The following is a 24789-nucleotide window of genomic DNA, read 5'->3' on the forward strand; positions in this document are numbered from 1 at the left end:
GTTATATAAAATATTGCAGTAAAAATATTGATAAAATCTGTACAATAAATGTAAAAACATATACAAAAACAGAACAAAAAGTCATAATATTAAAATAACTCCGAAATGATTACTAAAATTAACTTTTTGATTAATTGCAATTTATTTATTTTTTTATATTATTTTAACATTATTATGACTTGTTTTACTCATAGGTATAGAGTGTGATAATGCTAGAGCAACATATTGAAACAATTGTGTATTATAATTGGACAATAACCGTATTGATGAATTAGGTAGTATATTAATACATTAAGTAGCAAATAGCATTTGCTAATATTTTAACTTTGCATTCTTTTAATTTAGAAAAGTTTATTTTGAGCTTTTCAAAGAGAAAAACTGATCAATGTTATATAAATATAGACTAAAAATTTTTATTTTATGTAATAAGATACATTTCTGGCTATACCTTATACCTTTATTTACTTCGTTTATCTCAAAAATCTGACGTGATAGGCAATTTCAACAGCCAAATTCATATTCAGCGCATGAAATTACGTAGAAAACCTTACAATTTTTAAATAAAAAACGTTACAGATTTATGTTATATATATATATATATATATATATATATATATATATATAAAATATATTTTTTTTATTAAACATATTTATATATGTATGTATATTTTAATAATCAGATTGCAAATATTAAATAAAAAAGTACTATAAAAACACTTATAAGAATATTTTACATAAGTTTTATTGTAACTTGTTAGTATTTTCAATTTATTGAATATAATAAATTTAAATATCATTTCTGAAGTACTTTAAACTTATTAAAAAATAAAATTAACCTGTTGATATACTTTAGAAATGTTACAGATTATTTTCAGTAATGTTTCAGCAACTTTCTTAGAAGGTTTCAAGTGCAATAATCGCAGACATTTAGCAATTCTAGAACTGTGTCAAAACTTTTGCTAACATATTTTACATGAAACGTTTCACTTTTCAGATCATATATTAACTTCTAAAAAATTTTATTGCTGTACGAAATATAAATATCCAACCTAATTATGTTGTTAATTATATTTCAACAATCTGATTCAATTCAGGTAAAATTTTTATTGATTTCAGACCTGGGTAAAAAATAGTACAAAATAAAAGATATTAGTAATCTTTCTTAGTAGTGTGCTTGATGAATACATCTAATATTCGAATAAATGAATAAATATTGAGTATGAATACGAGTATAAATACAAGTTTTTTTATATTTATTGGAAATAAATAAATATTTTTTTATTTAATTTGAATAATTACATTTACAAATATGATTACGAATATTTTTGATTTCGCATTCACTTTGACTCTGCCCATTGTCAGGACGCGGCTCACGCAAAAATCAAATTAATGCGATGCATTTTTATGGTGGTTATTTATTATACTACTTTTATACTAAAATCTGTTTGATTATTTTCACTTTTCTGCTTAAACTTTGAATTTGGATACAGGATTACGAAGATGCTTATCTTATTTGTTAGCAAGGTTGCCACAGATTATCTATCAGCTTCTGGTACAAACGTATCTATAGAACGTACATACATTTTTATAATCCCGACTTACTTGTAAACAAGCCTAATCGTTTAACTGTTGATACGTAAAATATTCTGCCTTCGAGCTTGGTTAAAGTTTGTAAAGATGATTATACAAAAGCAAAAATAAACGTTATGGTCAATGCTTTTAAAGATAATAAAACAACATATTAAGTAATGTCGTTTCTTATCAGACCTTTTTAGTTAATATTTTATATGAATTAATATAAAATTTATAAAATAAGCATAAATTTCATATTTATGAAATAATCATGAAATATTCACGAATGAATGAATATTTCCGAAATAATCAATAAAATATTCTTAAATGAATATATTTGAAAACCTAAAATTTTGAATAAGTATATGAATGAATATTTTTTTAATGCGGAAATTGTGAATAAATAAATTTATAGCCTAAATACGCATTTTACACATTCATCGGGCACACTATTTCTTAGTGTTATGTCCTTGAGCGAAGATGGATTTATCGTGACGATGCGGAAAAGACCGGAAAGGATGTAACAAACTAGGCTCGTGGTGTATGTATGTATGTATGTTGAAAGGAGGGAAGCTATAAATCGAAAGTACCTTTTACGCAGATATCTCGTCTATGATGACGGAATTTGGGGGAAAAAGGTTTAAAATTACGTCCTTCGGAACGAGGTGGTAATTTGGATATGTGGAGGGGAGAGAAATGGGGATCGTGGCTCCAGGGGAAAAGCGTGAGAGGACGGAGCGAAGCTCCTCCAAAACGAAATCGTGGGGGCCGAGGGCGTACGTGCCTTCGGGGAGGGGAGCTGGGGCGATAGTGTTTCGTATATCTAAATATTAGGCTTGCTCTTTTTATCTGAATTGGCCGCATTAATTCACTATTTATCTTTCTCACATTGTAAGAAGAAAGATAAACTTAAACTAAAACAACTAATTTAAACTGTAAAGAAATGTTTATAAAATGCACCTAGAAAAAGATTATTAAGAGCTAATTGTAAAAACTTTTATTGACCAGTAATGTCATATTTAATCTTTCAAATTGTTATGACAATTTCCGATTTTATTAAGATTATTTGTATTGTATATTTATATTAGTTTTTATTTAATTTCACAAAAAGTATATTATTTTGAACATTGTAGTATACTCTTTGAATAACATAATATATATTAAAACACAATTATATCGTGTCTTTTGTCTTGTTTTTTCCAACTTAATTATAGCATTAACCCCTTATCCATAATCTTTGCTTTAATAGATAAGTAGTAAGCTATTGATCAACCGGAATTGTTTATTATATGATTTTTAAATATACGGCCGTAGTTAGCATTTCTTGAAATACTTAATCTTTTGTCCACAGCCTTTTAGCGTAAAAAAGTAAGCAAATTGGCTAACTACAATTGTTTATTAAAAAATCTTATAATATTATAATAAACGAATGCAGTTGATCAATGACGTACTATTTATCTAATTTAATGTTCTTAATACATCATCTGGAAACACCATAAAGAACATTTTTGTTACTTTTCAACGTCATTATGACGTTGCATTAATGACATCAATAGATTTTGACATAATCGTCCCAAACACGTCAAAATGACATCGATCAATAGTTTACAGACTGAAAAGTCACGCCATTGTGACGTCATCTTGTTAACTGGAATATCTCTACAAAATATCTGCTTTAATTGCCACGTTTGCTTTTAGCGCGGAAGATAGCAGAAATTTAAATCATAACTTACAACTAGAAGAAAAAGAATAAAGAAAGGAATAAAAGATATCATCGAGCAAGTTGCCACCGTCGTAACTATAAGAAAATTCATAATGTGTTTTGCAACTGTTTAAATGTATTTAGAAACTAAGAAAACTTATTATAATTAACTTGAAACTAAATTTTTCAAGTTTGATAAATATGTATATAAATACTTAAACTGAAGTTTAAGTATTCGAAATAAATACATAAATACTTGAACTGAAGAAAATTAATTAAATTAAAAAATTTAGTAGAGTTAATTACTTTTTTCTTAGCGTACTTAAAACTATATTCTATCGAGACATAATTTGCTGTCACATCGGATTACGAGTATTTTCAGATATATATATTTAAGACCTTGTTTTCTCGAGGGGAAGATTTTAACCCTGATATAATCGAGCGAATACTTATTGCAAGTTAACAGGCTTCGTTAATTCAAAGTGAGTTTCCCTTTAACGGAATTTTAATACGGAGCTTACTTATTATGAAATTTAATTCTAGTTAAACAAGATATTTAATATCATGCAACAAGCAAAAGTTGCTAGCAAAGTGGTGTTAAATTGCATTTCTGTTAAGCAGATCATTTTCACGTTTATGAGAGAGGCACGTTCGAATTTGATACGAGTGTTTGGATCAAAGCATAAAATCAGCCTAGAAATACGCTGATGAACCATCGTCAATCCGTTCGCGCAATTCGCGTTTTCCCTTCGGCGGGAAAGGGATAAAAACACGGGGAGAATCCTAGTATCATTATTCGGCGTCGAAGTGCAAGCTGGCTTCATTCCGGCGCATTCGTCATCGTTTTTCGTGCAGCTGCCGGCGCGGCGTCAGATCGGTGCTCTTGCTCCCTTTCGCCCAGGGACAGACAAATGGCTTTGTTTTCGAACTACCTTTCCGCGTAAGCGGACATTGATTACCGGCAGTTGAAAGAGTTAACTTCGCGCCTGGGGAATCGGCATAACGCTATGTGCATGCACTACGCGCGTTTGCATCGAGATTGCGGCGTAAGTTACAACGTTATTTACGAGATGTCGGTTCCCTCGAGGTAGTAGTACCGAGTCCTCTTTACTGAAGTTCCAATCGGAATGAAGTCACGGACGTTCAGCGATCGAGAATACTTCGCTCTTCACGCATGATTCAATAATGCACTGACGACTTGTGAGAGAAAAAAGTAATTGCAATTACTATAATTTAAATATAATTTGTAGATTTTAATTGTGTAACACACATCACCTTATATTGGGTATAAATGTGTAGGTGTACAACTTAATTCTTAGGTCTTTTAAAGAAAATTATTCCTCGGCCTTTCAAGAAAATATATTACTTCTTTACAAAAAATAATCTTTCAATCTTTGAAATAGTCTCCGTTACTTTCTATACACTTATATTATCTAACTGGCGAAAATCGCTTTGGAACAAAGATGATGGTTTTGAGTTGATAAACTCATCGATGCTTTTGCTAACCTCCTTGAGAGACTTGAAGTGAAAATCAGCTAGGAATAGGAAAAGATGGTAATTCGAAGGGACAATCTGGAGAATACGCTGCGTAAGGGAGAATTTCTTAGTCCAAATTGGAAATGACTTCCAAGGTTGTTTTTACCGTGTGCGGCAGCGCATTGTCATGAAGCAGAACCCAATGGCCCGCCTACTAAATCCTACCAAAGATTTATGTTTTGAAATCACTTGCTCACTGCAAGTATATTTGCAAGCTCTGATTAAGTCTGACAAAAATTTTCTTCCAAAAGTTGTTCCAATTCTTCATCTTCAAGTTTTTTTGGTTGTCCAGAGCATTCTTCATTTTTGAGATTAAAATTGCCATCCTGAAACTTTTGAAACCACTTTTTATAATACGTGTACATACACGCACTAGCAGAAATGGTGTCCCTCGGTTGACGCTCGACTGCCGCACACACGCGAAGTCACGCACATACGTTTCGAGTAACGTGGCGAAGATCGGGGAGCGAGAAGAAAGTAGTGGGAAGCGTTACGACAGTGCATCCTCCTCGCTTGACATTGGATCGAGAGAGAAAACATGAAACGACATGATGTTGTGGAGAAACTCGGTATCCTCTGCTATGCGCCTATACGAACGGTATACGGGATACTACGGTTGGTCACGCGCTGTTTTAATTTTTAATTGCATAAAGAAATTTATTTGGATATAAAAATTTGTTTAAAAAATAATGTAAATAGAATTAGAATTCTCAGTAACAAATTAAAATTATGTCATCACAGCAATATATTATAGCTTCAATTCGTAAGACTATTACTTTATGTCGAGACATAATTTTAATTAATTAATGATACTGGTAAAACTCTTTAAACAATTACTTTATAAAATAATTTGTATCAGAAAATAATTTTAATTCTATAAATTTATAGAAATTATCTGGCAAGCTAGTTTATTTTGTAATTGGTGTAAAACAATACTTTGAGAATTGACAGACTTCTTCTATCTTGACATTACAAACGATATATTATAAGAAATTTAAGAAAAATCAAAATCTGACAATTTTATCAGAGTTCATTCTTAAAACATTGTTTTACATCAATTACAAAGTAAACTGGCTTGTCAAATAATGTTGACATTTTTATAAATTTATAGAATTAAAATTATTTTCTGATACAGATTACCTTAAAAAGTAATTGTTTAAAAAGGTGCACCAATTTGATTAATTAATTAAAATTATGTCTAAACATAAAGTAATAGTTTCCAAGAATAGAGTAAGTACTTTGGGATTCAAATGAACTTAAATGAATTAAACTGCGAAATGCGCTATTCATCATTCTGAATTCGTATGGATTCATGACAGTTTCATATTATTTTTGAATTTAAATTAATTAAAATACAAATTGAGTTATACAGTATTTTAAAAGATAGATTCATATCTTATATATTAATTTTGGATTCAAATGGACTCATCAAATTTGAAGCGCAAATTTGAAAATATAGAAATAAATTTATTTTTATCAATTTTAATTAATTTTTGTTTACTAGATATATTTTAGTATGTTAATAATTCGTTTCGGGAGGCTGAGCGCTTTTTTTCTTTCTGCCAGATTCTGTCATTTTGTATCAAAACGCATCGAATGAGTATATCAAAATTTGTGGTAAGATCCATATTCTAAACAATTACCATATTTGTGATAAATCGGAAAAATAAAGAAGATAATTTATTGCAATATAATTTATTATAATTTTATTGTTATAATTTTTAAATAATTATACTATAGATATATAAATAAGACATGCTGATATTCTTCGTTCCATTGGTCTACCAAACTCTTACTAATAAGACGACACGAACGATCAAAAACAATCTTTTCCAGTTTTGCACACTTTAACAAAATTTCGCAACACAGGTCAGGTGTCACAGAATCTATGCCTGACAAATTTAAGTATTTTAAGTTTTTGCATAGCATTAGTGCTCTCAAATCACGCTCGGTGAATGCAATACAATACTCCAAGTTGATCTTTTCCAAGCGTTGACAGGAGGATAGCAATCTAGAGAAGCTATCACTATTCCAATCCACTTTATTTATAATCCTGTTGTAAATAAAAAGTTATGATTATGTTGGTTCTGCAATTGCAAATAAGATGTAGCTGTTTCAAAATGCATGTAAAACAGATCAAATTTTCAATAAAAATATGTAATATGGATTTAAAAAAACTGTCACATACGTACCACCCAATATTCAATTCCTGTAAATTCTTACAGTCAACAAGTGCATCAATACCTTGGCGTGTAACAAAGTCTGCTGATGTGAAATTTATCCTTCTCAAATTTGGACATGAATTTTTCAATTCTATTGCAACTGCGTCCTTATTTATTATTACGCCTGCTAAATTCAAATCACGCATCTCTCGATTTTTTTTTAGTACATTACAAAGAGTATCAGTTTTTATATATTCTATCTCTTGAAGATGTAAACGTTCCAAAAATTTTAGTTTTTCGAGGTACAAAATTCCATTGCTGGTTACATCTTGACAGCAATTTAGATCTAATCCTAATACGAAAAGAATATATAAATTAATCATATACATTTCATCTGTAATTATAACAATTATATTTACATACATACATACCTTTCAAATTTTTACATATCTTTGAAATTTTACGTATAGTCAAGTCATTGATAGAACGACAGTAATTTAGTTTTAAGTGCGTTAAGTGTCTGCCACAAGTATCAAGAAATACAATAAATTCCGAAGCAGGAAACAAACAAAATGACAGATCCAATTGTGACATATATTTGCATTTAGGAGCAAAATAACGCAATTTACTAGATAAATCAGAGTTCCAATACGTAAAGTGTGCATCTCTTATGTTCAAATTTTTATAAAGCAGGGGATCCCGTGATAAATTATATAAGTGTTTATTTACTCTACTCATGCAACTTAATGACTTCAAATCTAAACTCTTTAATATTTTTAATATTATTTCATTCTGCAAAAATAAAATATATAACTTTAATACATATGAAATAATATTACAGTATATATTATTGTGATAAATAAGTTTCTTAAAATACTTTACCGGAAACATAGAAAAAGTGGAATATGACAGCTCCTTGGATTTATCCGAAGAGAATTGAATATCTTCCGATTCATCTTTTAACGGAAAGCAACGATTATATTCCTGCTTAGATTGAGATACTTGCTTATATTCAAGTTCACACTTACGAAAACTCTTTGTATTCCTGCAAGCAACATTTGAACAAATTAATTTTTATTTTTAAGAGAATAAAAAAAGTATTGAATTTCTTATTTAAAGTCCATGACTGTACCTTTTAGAAATAATGCAATATTCGTGAAATTTTTTTTGGAGATAGTATATATCCATGTGGTCAAATATATTATGTGGTGTTAAATTAAGAACATACATATTAGAATATCTGATATTTTTTAACACATAAATTAAATCTTGTTTAGGATTTTTAGGAAGTATCAATTCTGATGTACCGATAAGCAGTACAGCATCTAATTGTATCCAATCAAAATTCAAAATGGTATTGTGAAATTCCAGTCTCAGCACTTTAGTTTTAAATGTATGCATTTTTAAAGGCGGTAAAAACTGTCTTAAAGCTCTGTTGTATTCTGCATAAATATTTTTATGCCATAACAGAAACCACTGATTATCAGAATTTTGAGCCCAAATTCGAACTAAATCGTGAGGATAATTCATTACATACATGCAGACTTTAATAGGATATATAGCTTCGTGAAACTCGATATCTGCAAAATAGGAAATATAATTATAATCTTTTTAAAAAGAGAACTAAACTTTTAACGGAATCTTATCTATCAATTTAGATAATGCATACTAATAAAATTTGTATCCATATTTTCCCCATTCGACATCAGAAATTGGTAATCAGTTGATTTTGGATTTACTTCGTCCAGCTATCAAAAGTTACAAATTGTTAAATATTTTAAAATGTAGCATAATGTTAGAATACTGGCAATTGAAGATATATAATGTGTTATAGTAGTAGTCAGTAATATACATACCTCGGCCAACGGCTGATTAAAATTGTCATAATTTGTACATTTCTTAGGTGGTCCAATTATATTATTAAAAAAAGATGTGTAACGATCATTCAATGGTTGGTAAACAAATTTATTTTTTACAAATTCATAAACAAAATCTGTTTTATAATCATCGTTTCCCACGGATATTTTGTCGATGTAAGGATATTTCTTAGTCTCCTTATAGTAAAAAGGAGCATTTTTAAATGTGACTGTTGTCATATTTTCTCTCTAAAAGAAGATGAATAATCTTTAAGTATTTTTGTAACATACAGAGTGGTCAGAAAGTCTAGAAACAAATATTTCAAAAACAAAGCATGTTCAAAAAAAATATTTTATACAAAGTTGTAAGGTTTAAGTGGCGTACTATGTAGTAATATTAATATGACCACGTAAAGGTCACTTTTACTTTTATAAATAGATATCTCTACATATTTTTCATTATATTTTTTGATAGCTTATTCCGAAGTTTTAAAACGATATAATAAAATACATTTTTTATTAATATTTTTTAGTTATAAGGTATGAAAATTATTGCTGGCATTCCCAGTAAACAGAAATAGATTTAAATAGATTATAAATTTGTTAGTCCATTTTAATTCAACTGAATATATTTTGAATCTTTTCAATCGAAAAAGTAGTTCCAAATAAGAGTTTCACGAAGCTGTATAATCTATCAAAGTCTGCATGTATGTAACGAATTCAGTTGTTAATTTGTAACACATTACAAAATTAATCATATTCCAACAATACACAAATATTTTTTTGTGAATTATGACATAATAAATATAAAATTGCTTTTGAAAATATTAAAACAGTATTTTCAGCAATTATGGATCAATTTAACGAATAAATGAATACTAATGCATTTTATTATTATTTTTAAAATTACTGTAAGAAAACGTGTTAAAAACTATTATTTAATTACCTGTCGGCATTTTTTAAATAAAAATGTGGTACAAATATACAAACTATGCAAAATGCACAAAATATTAATCAATTTCTGTATGCTGTACAGGGTATACCAAATCTGACAATAATGTTTTTAATGACAAATTTTTAAGATTTTAAGACAAAAATTTTGTCAAAGCTATAATAATTTTCAAATGGGAAGAGTTTAAATGAAAGGTTTAAAATTTCACCTGCTCAGGGATGGCAATGTGTTCCCCTAAATCGGATGCTTTTATAATAATAATAAAATAAATTATTGTAATAATGCATAATGAGAATTATATTAAGAAAGAAATTCTGTTTATTTACAAGGTGATTCAGCACAACCCCATGTCTTTATAAAGACGTATTCTTGATTAAATTCTGAGACGATTTTTTCTCTACAAAAATTTTGTCCAAATTTTTACTTTTGAAATTATAACAAAATAAAGTTAGTGAATTACGTGCCGTATAGACATAGTAAACAGTGGCGGCGCGGTGCAACTCATCGTCCGACGCGGCGCACTCTTTGCGATCAACTATCTGACAATGAGAACTATTCTAATTCACATAAAATACACATGCACACGCGTGCGCGTGCAGACACACACGCACACACCTAGAGCTCTATATTAGAAGAGTAACGCAACCAACCGATTCTTGGACCTAATGCTGGTTGGCTAAAAAGTGTAAAAACCAAAATCACTGAACGCTTGGATGAGTTATGTGAGACCATTAGGTTCATCATAGCGGTTGCAGTCGGCATCGCTTAAGATAAAAGGATTCCGCTACTCTTTTAATATAGAGCTCTAACATACCCCCCCCCTCTCTCACTCTCGCTTGCTCGCTCTCTCTCTCTCTCTCTCTCTCTCTCTCTCTCTCTCTCTCTCTCTCTCTCTCTCTCTCTCGCTTGCTCGCTCTCTTTCTCTCTCGCTCTCTCTCTCTCTCTCGCTTGCTCTCTCTCTCTCTCTCTCTCTCTCTCTCGCTTGCTCTCTCTCTCTCTCTCGCTTGCTCGCTCTCTCTCTCTCTCTCTCTCTCTCTCTCTCTCTCTCTCTCTCTCTCTCTCTCTCGCTTGCTCTCTCTCTCTCTCTCTCGCTTGCTCGCTCTCTCTCTCTCTCGCTTGCTCTCTCTCTCTCTCTCTCTCTCTCTCTCTCTCTCTCTCGCTCTCTCTCTCTCTCTCTCTCTCTCTCTCTCGCTCGCTCTCTCTCTCTCTCTCTCTCTCTCTCTCTCTCTCGCTCTCTCTGCCATTTACCTTGTAGAAATTCGATGTTTTGACTGTTGAAACTTGGATAAATTCACACAATTCGGGAAAAGTAACATAAAGACGCCTCACGTTCCAATATGCGACGAATTAATTTCAAGAAATACAGCAAGTTCGTTTCTCTCTTATAAATTGTATCAGAGAACTTGTAACACTCACAGATTTACTCATACACTTGATGAATGGCACAAGAACGATTTACGAACGATTCTATTACTTTATTATAATTATTTAGCAGTTAATTATTCGACCCGAAATCACTTGGAATAAGAAACGCGTAACCTACTCAACCCAACGTGGTCCAACACAAAGACTGTGCTCGACAATAATCAAGTAGGTTAAGTTCTAAGAGTCAACATGATATACAGGGTGATTCAGAATAGAGTCCCTAGAAGTAGAGAGTCTGGACATCTGCCCCTAAAATGTTGGTGATGAATATGTCAGTGTATGTACGTGAGCTTTATATGTGTGTATGTTTATCATTGTGTGCACTTGAACGTGTGTATGCTGTTATCGCATTGGCTAAAGAGGATTAAACAGGGATCCGTATTGGTGCTGCCATTTTAGGTGCAGTCCAATCACGTGGAACCCCGAGATGTCCAGACTCTCTACTTCTAGGGACTCTATCCGACGCGGGCGCTTACCCGTGTCGGACGGTGAGTTGCGCCGCCTTTGTCTACCATGTGTACACGGCCCGTGATTCGCTAACTTTATCCTTTTATTATTCAAAAAGTAAGTGTCGGACAAAATTTTCGTACAGGGAAAATCATCTCAGAATTTATTCAAGAATACGTCTTTACAGGGACACATGGGTCGTTCTGAATCACCATGTATGTAATTCTCTCTTTGACTATATAACTATGGACTGTCGATTGGCCATTTGTCACGCACATCTCCAATGGCTAAATGACACAAAATTGAAATACAAAGTCGCATTTCGCCAGTAAAACAGGAAGGAAGAGAGAGATGGAATATGATATAACGCATGAACTTAGTAAAATTCAAAACTACTTGTAATTACAAAACTACATTACTTAATGGTTTTGAACTTTGCTAAGTTCATACATTGTATCATATTCTATCTCTCTCTTTCTTCTTATTTTACCGGCGAAATGCGACTTCGTGTTTAAATTTTTTACCATTTAGCCATTGGAGGTGCGCGTGATGTTGTTGACACAAATAGAAGCTATATTGCCGTAATAACAATTTTAATTTATTACTGAGAATCGTAATTCTATTTACATTATTTTTCAAACGGATCTTCGTATCCGGGTAAATTTCTTTATGCAATTAAAAATTGAAACAGCGCGTGACCAATTGTAGTATCCCCTATACCGCTCGTATAGGCGCATAGCAAAAGACACCGAGTTTAGGGCCTCGCACATGAATGCATAACATAACATAAGCACAACATAAAACTGATGGACCAATGAGCATCCAGCATAAAGTTGCCATATTGATTTACATAAGATTCCCATTGGTCCAGAGGCCTTATGCTACGCTTATGCTATGTTATGCATTTCATGTGCGACAGGCCTTTCTCCATAACATCAGGCCTGTTCGTGTAGCTTCCCTTTTTGAATTAATTTCTTTGTCGTCTCTCTCTTTCTTACGATCGAATATATATTTATTTCATCTCGAGTGCAAAAATTTTTGGGGATTTCAAGCAACTCGAACAGATCTATCATGTCGTTTCATGTCTTTCTCTTGACTCAGCATCCAGTGAGGAGAATGCTAAAGAGAATGCACTATCATAGCGCCCCTACTACTTTTTGTCCGCTCACTGATCTTTGCTGCACTACCACAAAACACGTACACCCAAGGACTTTGATTCTGTCCATGGGGAAATTTTCCAAACTGAGAAGACGCTATCTTTCTACATACTTACAGTTCATGATTAACGTAACAACCAATAAGCTTTAGTCGTTTCATTAATCATGAACTGCGAGTATGTAGAAAGTGGTGACTTCTCAGTTTGGAAAATTTCCTCATGGACAGAATCAAAGTCTTTGGGTGTACAGTTGTGAGCTAAAAGGTTGCAACACATTTTCTTCGATGGTTTTTAGAATGTAAACTTGTTTATCGATTGATGAACGTAATTGGTTGGATCCACAGGTAAAAACCAATTACGTTCGCTGTTTGATGAGCAAGTCTACATTCCAAAAACTATAAAAAAAAAATGTGTTGCAACTTTTTAGCTCACGACTATACAGTGCGTTGCATTGATGCCTGGGGTATTTTAGGAACCACCCCAGCCAGAAATGATTAGTCGAATCGACGTCGATTCGACGTCGATGCGTCGATAAATGGTCGATGGTCAAAAACTAGTCGATATTTTTATCATTTTCTACTTTGTCATAAAAATTGTTTATTGACTAATTGCAAATATTTTTGTAAAATTTCTATTGACTTTTATTCAATTTTACGTAGATCAACATAAATTGGAGCGCGCAGTATATATTTTACTTTTTTATTACATTGTTTCTATGCACTAAAAAGTTGAGATATTGGAATGCGATATGTGTTCTTTTGCATACACAATTAAATCAACTTATAACCTGTATATAATCTTGATCTGCAAATTGTGTGATGCATATATCATTTGCATGATTTAACAACTTTTTAATAGCAATAAATGGATCTTAAAAATTGTTACATTTGTTATAAAAGAATGACACTCGAAAAAAATTTTTTTTATATATAATCATTATATAATTATGTACATATATATGTAAAATATGTCCGTATATATAATTATATTATATGTAATTATATATACAATTTTATATAATTATATGTATATTTATTTACATATAAATTTTCTTGCATGTAAATACAATTTTCGAGGCAATGGCAATCAAAAGAGACCTTTTTGCAAATTACTGTTGTGGGAAGTGATTATAAGTGAATATATATTACTTTATAAATTTTAATTGTATTTTTTATAACAGTAGGAAAGTACTTTGCCTTCAAATATTTCTTATTTGCGTCTATTAGTAATTTTACACATAACATTTTATTTCTAGGCGCAATTCATAACAAGAGACCTAATGTATCTGTTTCGAATTTATCATTATACATAGAACAATGGTTAAAAAATGCTCTATATCAAAAAACAAGATGATGAAAGTTTTGGAAGACGTGATAAAAAGTTCAAAGAAATAGATAAGCATTTCTAATTATATTTTGTTTGGCAAATACACATATGCATTTATATTTTCACTCAACATTTTATTCACATATTAAAGTAATATATTACAGTAATAAATAGCAATTCGATATTACTTAAGTTCACGTTAATATTACCTGTTATAATCTCATCTTTAGATATTCCCAGTGAGAAATGATAACAAAATCGACGTCAATTCGATATCGATTCGACATCGAAATCATCAAAATGATGTTATTTCGATGTTGATCCGATAGGTCATTTCTCGCTGGGAATTAGTATTAATTCGATATCAAATCGACTTGTCGATGACTGGTCGAAATTTGAGCTCATTTTTAAGTCGAATCGACTACACATTTTGATCGTCGATCGACCAGTGTTATCGACGTCGAATCGACGTCGATTCGACTAATCATTTCTGGCTGGGCAGGTTTCTTTCTTGATTATTTTTATGTTCATGACTAAATGCTGCGGTGATCATTGACGGCAGCATTTGGTCATGAACGTAAAAATAACTAAAAAAGAAACGTGGTCCTTAAAATCGGTACCCCAGGCATCAATGCAACGCACTGTACGTGCGCGATTTTGCGTGTGCGCGGTAACTAAGCGTCAGCGCCATTTCTGCCAGTTCGTGTACTACAAGGTACAGTATTTTCACTTAAAGCCAAACAAATCATTTCTTCAGTTTCACTAACATTTATCTTTAGTTTAGTTGAAGTGCGAAAAGTTAGTGCCACAGATGTTGCTTTTCGAACAATATAGTTTTTACTATTGTTTCTTAAGGTTTTAATAGCACCGTCAACTATTATTAAAACCTCGTTTTAAAGCTGAAGGATGACGTTTTAAAATTATATGACGAGAAAAAAATTTTAATTTTAATACGTGCTTTGTTAAATGTAAGGGCCGAGAATTAAGTTGTACACCTAATATCCCTTACGGAAATGGACTATTAGTAAAGCTATTAATAAAACTATTGGATTATTTGTCATAGTTTTTTCGCGGATTATTGGGACAAACTATTACACAGAACTATTGAAAAATTATTGCTAGTCACCAATAATCACTACGATTATATAGTAGTATAAAATATGTATTGATAAATCAATAATTTAAACGTAATAAATTATAGTTTCCAAAAAAATATTTTTTCGTTTTTGTTCAAAAGGATTAAAAAAAGATTAAATCTGAATTAAACATTTATGTACAAGATTTAATAAGAATACAAATTGTTGTTTACATGTAAAAATATAAAATTTTATGTGAAACAGCATTCCACATACACATCACATTAGAAAAAAACGAGAGCAAATATTTGTTTCGAGGTTACAACAATTAGTTCCCAAAAGTTTCATTGAAATGCGATTTGGAAAGATGGTTGCAGTGGCGCCTAGATATAACGCCTGTGGCCGCATTCAACTCACGAGAAGATTCCTCGCGGTGTAGCCACCTAGTAGAAGCCGCGCAAGCCGCGAAGACGCGAAAACTGGTGTCGCGAAAAAGTTTGGAGATTCAAAACCAAAGCAAATCGCTCAATTTTCGAGAACAGCGTAATATTTTTTTACGTGTAAAATAACTATTAACAATTGAATGTCTTGGATTTTAACCGTATTCAATATTTCCGAAATAATTTATAAATGTTTTTTATTTCATATAATAATATACGTTTTCAATAAATCTTTAATTAGTTATACCGAATGTGGTATAAAATACGTTTATTATTCGTTTATAAATATTGTTGCAATGAAAACGTGTAAATATAATTTACGCTCAAACTTTTATTAACATATTTAAAAAGTATATTATACCTGGATATTAAATCTTATTTTTGATACGTTATTTAAAAAAAAACAACTTTTACAAATCATAAACGTATTTAAGAAACGTTTATTTAATTAGTATATGATAATATTTGATAGTATTTCTATACGTATTATAAACGTAAATACAATTCTGGCATTATATAAATCATTTTTCAACGTATAAAATACGTTCCGTATTACATACACGTAATAAGAACGATTATTATAAACGTATATTGCTCTAATGTATAAAAACCGTTTTACCTATATACATATTTGTCATATACCTATACCTGTTTTATACCATACTTGCGTTTAATAAACGTATATAAAACGATCCAGATCTTGGGTTTATTGTGGATAGTCAATTAATAATCATTTATATATTAACTATTAAAAATAGTGTACTGGTGATTATTGAAAATAATCTGATTAATGGAATCAATAATCATTTTATAAGAGAATTATTGGGGAATGATTATTGCAAACAATCTGATTTGGAATTAATAATCACTACAATTAAAAACTATTGAGCAGTGGTTATTGCAAATAACCTGATTATGAAATCAATAATCATTCCATAAAAGAACTATTGGGGAATAATCTGTAAATAATCTCATTATGAAATTAATAATCACTTATTTAAAAACTATTAGAAAATGATTATTGCGAATCATCCAATTATTGGATGCATAATTACTATTAGAAAATGAATAATCATTATTGTAAGTCAATAGTGATTATTGGCTTTCCAATAGTTCATTTCCGTAAGGGATACATGTATAAATTATTACAATTATAATTTAATTATAATACACAGCCGATGCAAATTATGCTTATAGTTGTTTTAACTATGCAAATCATGGTTATTAGTTGTTATTACTACGTAAATAGTAGGCGAACCTTTAAAAAATACATTTACTATAATTATGACTGCATTTATTATATAAAATCTTTATTTTATAACGTTTATTTTTATTATTCACACCTTGATATTTTACCATATTAATATTTAAACGATAAAAAAATATAAAGTTAATTCTCAAACCATGAAAACCGTGAAACACGATTATACCTCTCTCCCCACTCACACTACTCACATACATTGAGCACATATAGAATTTTTTAATACCTACTATTTTGAGATATTCTAATATTAAGATATTTCAGTGTATATACGTATAATTGTTTTAATCGTGCAAATAGTTATTAGTTGTCATTATTGCGTAAATAGGAAGCGAATATTAAATAGATAATTATATTTATTATTCTTAATTACAATAAATATAAGATTTGCATGTATTCTAATAATTTTTTCTTTATTTTGAATAAATCTATAATTTTATCACAAAACATTATGTTCTTTAAATTAAAATTATTATTTTTTTTTTAATTTATTTTTATAATGGGCCATATTACCCTTGTTTGTTTTCGACTCATTATTCAGTTGCTATACATGTTTATAAATAATATTCAATATAATAAATATATCATAATTTTGAATCTAGAATCTATTGAAGAACAATTTGATGAATACAATCGTTAAGTTTTCAATTTAAAATATTGATTATTAACCAAGTTATTGTACAAAATATAAATGGAGAGCTGTAAAATTACTTCTCATCCAATACAATAACTGTAATTATAACAATAACTATAATTTGAAACCACTGCAAATATGCAGTTGGCATCAAAAATAATAACAAATTTTCATTAAATCAGGGTAATTGCAATTATTGTTTCTCTCATTGTAGTAATATTTGTGACTAATTCTTATTCTAATAGAAATTACTGGAAATTTGTATGAAAAAAGATTAACATGAACGTTTTACAATAAAAAAATCAGATTTTTTATTCTTTAGGAAGACAATATGTGCCAATTTGTGTGATTTGTTAAAACAAGTGGGATGAGCAAATAAAATTCTATCCCGCCAATATCTATACTCGAACAAAAAAAAAACAAATTTTACAATTGATACAAACCTTGACGGACGCTATTGTTCGTATTTTAGATTCAAATGACTCGGAACATACGATTTTAACGACTGTAAATGTAAATTATTACTACAGACATGTCAAATTTCTATCCGGATATTTACTTGCGGTTGCAAGAGCTTTGCGATACGGACCCCAGAAGGTATAATATCGGTAGCTCACGGCGGAGTGTATACGTATGATTCGCATTAAGCAAATGTGTACCTCCGTATAACAGTGTGAGCAATTCAGTCAAGCAAGATGCTTTGAGAGAGAGACAAAATAGACTAAAGCTCCTTAGAAACAAACGCCTCATTTGTTTCTCAAATTGTCTTTCTCAAAATTGTCTTTCGCGAAATGAAATACATTTCGGAACGAATCTGGCGAGAGATATAAATCCGTCATAACATAAGAAAAAGAACGATGCCGCGCGGTCCAGCGTATTCATCTCACAGTTATTTGCTATACGTGCGTCTATACATGCATGTAATACGCAATAACAAGCTTCAGATGGATACCGTGTTTGTACGTACGTCATAGTTGGCAAGCCGGTACGCATATACGTTCAATTCGCGTCGAATCTGTTGATTTAAGCTTCACGCGTCTTTACTATTGATAAACGAACTTGAAATTTCATCCAACAGTTTAGCAATATGGAAGCTATTTATTCTTCGATTATTTTTAGAGTTGATAAAAATCATGTTCTTTTTTTAAAACATTGTTTTCTTATTTAATTCTTCGTGATTACTCGGGGTTCACTGAAACCCAAAAAATTGATGCTCTAATGCATTTAAATTTAATTTTTTTGTTACTTATGTATTATTTTATAATTATAGTGACAATTCAAGCAAGAATTAGTATAATAGTTGTATTATGCATTAAATAAATGTCTACTCTTTTATACAATATTTTTTTTGTACTGAATAAGTACAGTTTTAAGAATTTTGCGAAATATTATACTGTTTTTTTTTTCTGAAAGTGTCATATCTGTGGAATGTAATTAAATTTTTATAAAAAAAATTTTAAAGAAATTGTAAAAACTAAAAATTAAAAATATTATGACTTTTTAGTAAAAAACTTATTTTTCAAAAATTTTTACTTTCCCCATTTTTTATGGGTAAATGCGTTTGAGTCATTTTACCCCCAGTGTGACTATTACGCAATTTTTAAGTGGTCATAAAGAGTTAATATGGGAATTTGATAAGTAATAATTATTTCTAAATTTAGTTTCATTTTTGTATAAAAATTTCAATAATATATATAATAACATAAAAAATAAAAAGAGTTATATGATCAATGGCTATATTCTTAAAAAAAAAAACAGCTTTGCAGTAGCTTTTAAGATGTTTATTTTGACTTTTAATAAAAATAAACATTAAAAAATAATTGAGGAAAGTATATAAAATCACACAAACAATACAAGCACGAATATCTAGCAGCGACCGTAGTAGGCATTCTTGTTCAATTTGTATTGATACAGCAACGGTCAAAATATCTCTCTCTATTATATTAAAAAATAAATTTAATATAAATAATATAATAAAATAAGGCTCTGAGAATAATAATTAAATTCACAAAAATTTTCTGTCTGAGTCAATATTATTATTTTTCTGTGAGCTATAGAGTGTATATTACAGCAATCAATACATATGTACACATTACTTGAATGCGCAAACATTTCGACCCAAATTCGAATTCTCTTCAGCATATTTTAATTTAAGTTTAATATAATTAAAGAATCTATATATTTCAATATAAAAAGAATATATTATTTAATTGCTAAAAACATCTATACTTGCGCATTAAAATATAAATAATAACGAAACACGTAATTTTTATTTAGTTCCTTGTAAAATTTTAAATATTGTTATAAAGCTTTATATTTTATATTTTATAAATAAGATGATTCTTTTTTATAACATTTATGAGGAATGTTATTACATATAATTAAATATAATGTTTATTACATATAATTAAAAATAAGTATGCGAATATTATGTCCTAAATTTATGTTTATTCCTTATATTTTTAAAAATATGTTTTTAACATTTGTTTTAAATGTGAATGTTTTAAACATAACAATCCTGGCCGTTCGGCATATTAATAAAGAAAACCGGACAATTGAAGAAACCCACAAAAAGTTTGCAAACTAAGAATCAACAAAAGATATCTGATTTAGCATGATTTCAGAAATAATTAATAAGAAGAAAAGTATTTTGGAGTGAGAGAAATAATTTATTTAAATAGTTATTTTTGTAATCATAAAAATAAAACAAGTTACAATAAAATTAAGAAAAAAATCCAAGAAAAATCTTTTATCCCTTTCTGATTCAAAAGATAAAATGTATTAACCGGCGAGTAAGGTTCATATATCTCATTCCATTCTGATATCTCACCCTAATTTTCCTTATTTTATAATATTTGATAATGCAACCCCTTCCGATATATTAAATAATTAAATTAATAACTTTTGCGTACGCGCGCTTACAGCGTTTTATTCAAATTACATACGGGGTAATAAAATACACCATCTTCGTGGATTTTGCAACAACGTGATTACGGGATTGCATCTCTGCTTCCCGAGTAAATCGAAAATTTTCGCAAATATAAATTACGCGATGTACCAGCAGGCTTTAAAGCGAGAATTAAATTGCGTAATTTTCAACCGCGCGCATTAACTTGGAATCAAAGACCTGAAAAATTCACGCCTTGCTACGTTATCGGGGTGGAAGTCCGCAAAAGAGCGCATAATGTTGCGACGTTGGAATAATTGAAAAGGCTAATTTTACGCCGTAAAAACTTTAGCGCAAGCGATAAATAAGTAAACAGGTGCTGAACCGCGCGCGAAACTGCAGATTTGATAAACGCCCTCGTATATACGAGCTATCTGTCAGCCGACAGTTACGGATTGACGCTTTTTGACTTCTTGGGTAATTCACGAGCCTCGAGAGGAAAATTCTCGATATCGACACCGACGACGTAAATGTAACATGGAAATGAAAACCAGATGGTAATAGGGGAAAGACGTCGGAAGGGTCGACGCGGGTCGTATCGATCTGTGTAACACTCGATATTTTCCTCACGGAGCCGCATCGTCTAGGTCTTTTCGCAAGAATGCAATAAACAGAAAGAAAAAGAATTTAGAGAAAGCCGGCGAGCAGCTGAAACTTTCTGGAAAAGCGTAATTGTTTCCGGCTTGAAGATAATGATCCCACTTCATAGGGTAGTGAAAATACGTCACGGCGCATTTCATCCTTAGAGACAGTGCGATGCAGACACAAGATTTGGAGGATACTGCAGAATTCGTCACACAAAATATCGTTTGGCAGAGCTTACCGTTATATCTGCTCCATTTCAGCAGGAAGAGATTCTTGTCGCAGACGTATGAATGCGAAAAATATGAGTGACAGAGAGTGAATTCAGAATTTTCGCATGAGATTGCTATCGGATCTTACATCTCAATATTTTCCCGCTCGTCTACGGCGATGATATTCCTATACAATTATAACAAAACATACTTTTAACCGTGTAGCGTTGGCGAATACTGTGAGTGAATTTTCACTCGAGTGTTAACTCAAGTTTAGTGAAGTTTTTGTTACTAAATTTTTGATAGCTTAAAATAACATTTAATAAAATATTTCGTGTACATTAAAGTAATGTTAGGTCAATTGTTCTAACACTTTGCGACCTATAAAGCTGACGAGAGCGTAAAAAGTTTTTAAAAGTGTAACAAATTTTATGGGATAATTCTCCCCCGGAGTAATAATGTAAGAAAAATATATGAATAGCATGTGACGTCACTGAGAAAAGTTTAGTATTTGTAATTATAATTGTATAATAAAATAATTACAGTGAGAAGCTTTATTTTTATAATTAAAAAGAAAATTCGGGCTTATGAGCTTCTCACTGTAATTACTTTATCATATAATTACAATTACAAATACTGAACTTTTCTCAGTGACGTCAAATGCTATTCATATTTTTTTCTTACATTAACATTTCTTACATAGACCTTTAATTAACACTCTTTCTCAGTGTACAAGAAAAATTTAACATCTGTAACAAAGTTTAATAATGTTCGCAATTACACATAACGATATATCGAAATAATATGAATGTTTTATCAATAACACAGAAAGTATTTTTATAATTACTGTTATAATATTAATAAATTAGTATTATTCAAGATTGGGTAATAATTAGTTCAAAGTTAAATAGTAAAATTAAAAAATCAACAACTAATTATTAGTTAATTTTAAATGACTAAATAAATACATTTTTAATTTCAACTAATTATTTTTAAAAGACATAAACTTTAACTGATTAACTTTTCTCTTAAGCTAAAAATGTATTTATGTACAAAAAGCAAATATAAAAGAAAAATACATTTCCATATAAAAATATATAACATGTTTATTATTTTAAAAACTTAATTTACAAATAAAATATTTAAAAAAAATTATGTGATATATGTTATAATTGTTTTAAATAATTTAACTTTAACAAATACAACTTTCTAATTTAATATAAATTATGCTTTTCAAAACTAACTTTTAATTTAATTTAATTTAATCTTAACATAACTTTTAACTGAATTAATTCTTTGTTCATGTAACTTTTAATGCAACTAAATTAACTGTATAAAACAATTAGTTAAACTTGTTAAGTTAATTTAATTAAAAAAGAATATTAATTTATGCACTCCTGGTAATACTTAATAATCTTATGTTATATAAAGTATGTAGTTATATAAAGTATGAAAAAAATTTTGCAAATTGTTTGTATAAAGATAATGCCAGTATATAAAATTGACACACGTTGTTTGTGTATAATACATGACATTATTATTCTAATAAATTATAATAAATCAATAATGTAGACGTTTCGAGCCTATTATTGGGCCATCCTCTCATTATAAATTACTTCAATGTGTGGTAATATAATTACAATTCTTAAGATAGGCACATTATCACTTAACGATGGTTATTATAAAGCAATTTACATGACGGCTTGTGACACATTTCAATTATTGAGTCAGTTATCTTCCTTGCATGCAAAATTAAAAAATAAAATTGAGTTCTCATGTACTTTAATGGTGTGCAATCTAAAATTTACGTGATGATTTCTAATTACGGATTATGTCATTTTACGTATAATGTAGTTTGACAGTAATGAAGCGTGAGTAATGCTATTGATGGTTTGACACTCTGTAATTTAATGAAACGATCAAATTTTGTACGTATACTTAGGAAGGCATTAAAAAATGGAAACAGTCTTTTAGAAAATATTCCATAGTTCTCGTATAATGGGTCAAGGAGAATGGTGTCGGTTGTAGGTTGAGAGCTTGTAACAATTTGTGCTAAGGATGATCAAAATCATAGAACCGAATCATCTACGTTGTTAATTTATTAAATAATAAAATTATATATTACACAACAACTTGTATCGGCTCTATACTGGCATTACTTTTACACATTTAATTTAATTTTTTGAGCCTAATATTGTTAAATTAGTTGTTTACAAATTATAATTTTAAATATTTCTACAGTAAAATGTCATAAAATAGATGATTAAAACATTACAATTACAGTGAATATAAGTATTTTTTAACATTCGCTTACTATTTACGTAATAATAATAACTAATAGTTATTTGCATTACTTAAAATAACTATAAATATGTATATAGTTGGCAATGAAAACGTTTATAAATTATATTTAAATTACTGTAATTAATAATAATAATAATAATAATAATAATAATAATAATAATTCTATAATAATTGTAAATTTTCTTTCTCAATGCAGGATTCAAAAATCTCTTCTTGTTTCTTTTCCTGAAATACACGATTCGTCAATATGTTAAAGAAAAGAATTTATTTCTTTTTTTCTCGTAAAATAAGTTCTTTAATTGTATATTACAATTATACTGTGATTTGTCGCGTATACATAGTTTACAAGAACCTGAGAACTGCCGCTGCAGTTTTAATAGACCCTATATATAAGGTTGTGCAATGACACATTATATCTTCCGGAAAATTCCGAGAGTGATATCATTTATTAATCAGAGCAGGATCATATTACTTATCGAAGAGAGACTTTCAAAAATGAAAGGTTTAGTTAATCCAATCAAACTTAGTTACAATCATTAAAGAGAGAAATAATGGAAAAATAGGAGGACTAATTATCTAATCAAACTTATTGTTAGTCATATGACAAAAATTATGGAAAAATCTGTCTAATAGAGTTTTATAATTAGTCATATATTAAGATAGATACGTGGATGATGTTTATTACAGAAGAAAGTCGTATTTCGATGACCACACTGCAAACCGATCTATGATCCGTCGATCGATCAAATAAGGAGAACGGTCGAGGCGTCGTATGAAATATTTCACAAACCAATTTGGCGCCACATAGCTCGTAAGCGAAGCGGGATGTTTTTGCAAAAAGTTCGGGAGAAGTGAGCTTAGCGAAATTGCGGATCCATTCGTGGTGTTCGCACTGAGAATTCGATTACTCGGTACGCGTTTCTTACGAGTTTTCTTACGGAGCGGAGATTTGGAATTGATTTACGATACCGATACAAGGCAGATCAAATAAAACGGCATGGAGCGGATCATTCAGGTTCAACTGTTATTACAGGCGAAATAAAGCCGTGATTGTGTCGGGCGGCTCGAGCCTTCCTTACCTCAAACACTTCGCATTGTTAAGATTGAAAAGTTGATTCGTCTGCAGAGTGTTCGCACAAATTTTGTGAAAGAATTCCGTGAGAATTCTTGGATTTTTAAAGAATTTGATTCAAGTATTT

General features: G+C 30.0%; 3 protein-coding genes across 6 annotated transcripts in view; 1 reads left to right on the top strand and 2 right to left on the bottom strand.

The window, feature by feature from the left end:
- The window catches only part of LOC105201716 (inactive dipeptidyl peptidase 10), a 223509-nt gene that overhangs the window by 117244 nt on the left and 81476 nt on the right, over nt 1-24789 (top strand). The window lies entirely within an intron of this gene.
- On the bottom strand, nt 6490-7759 carry LOC105201718 (F-box/LRR-repeat protein 2). Its single transcript, XM_026136609.2, has 3 exons — nt 7404-7759; nt 7003-7324; nt 6490-6863 (listed from the first exon to the last, which is right to left on the bottom strand). Exons 1-3 carry the CDS (start codon nt 7708-7710, stop codon nt 6545-6547), a joined length of 948 nt encoding a protein of 315 aa, XP_025992394.2. The 5' UTR covers nt 7711-7759; the 3' UTR covers nt 6490-6544.
- LOC113004154 lies at nt 7932-11353 on the bottom strand. Its single transcript, XM_026136602.2, has 5 exons — nt 11029-11353; nt 8829-9077; nt 8642-8720; nt 8280-8552; nt 7932-8017 (listed from the first exon to the last, which is right to left on the bottom strand). The coding sequence occupies exons 2-5, from the start codon at nt 9066-9068 to the stop codon at nt 7932-7934; spliced, it is 678 nt and encodes a 225-aa protein (XP_025992387.2). The 5' UTR covers nt 9069-9077; nt 11029-11353.

The sequence above is a fragment of the Solenopsis invicta genome, chromosome 15 (assembly GCF_016802725.1).
Source record: "Solenopsis invicta isolate M01_SB chromosome 15, UNIL_Sinv_3.0, whole genome shotgun sequence".
NCBI lineage: Eukaryota > Metazoa > Arthropoda > Insecta > Hymenoptera > Formicidae > Solenopsis > Solenopsis invicta.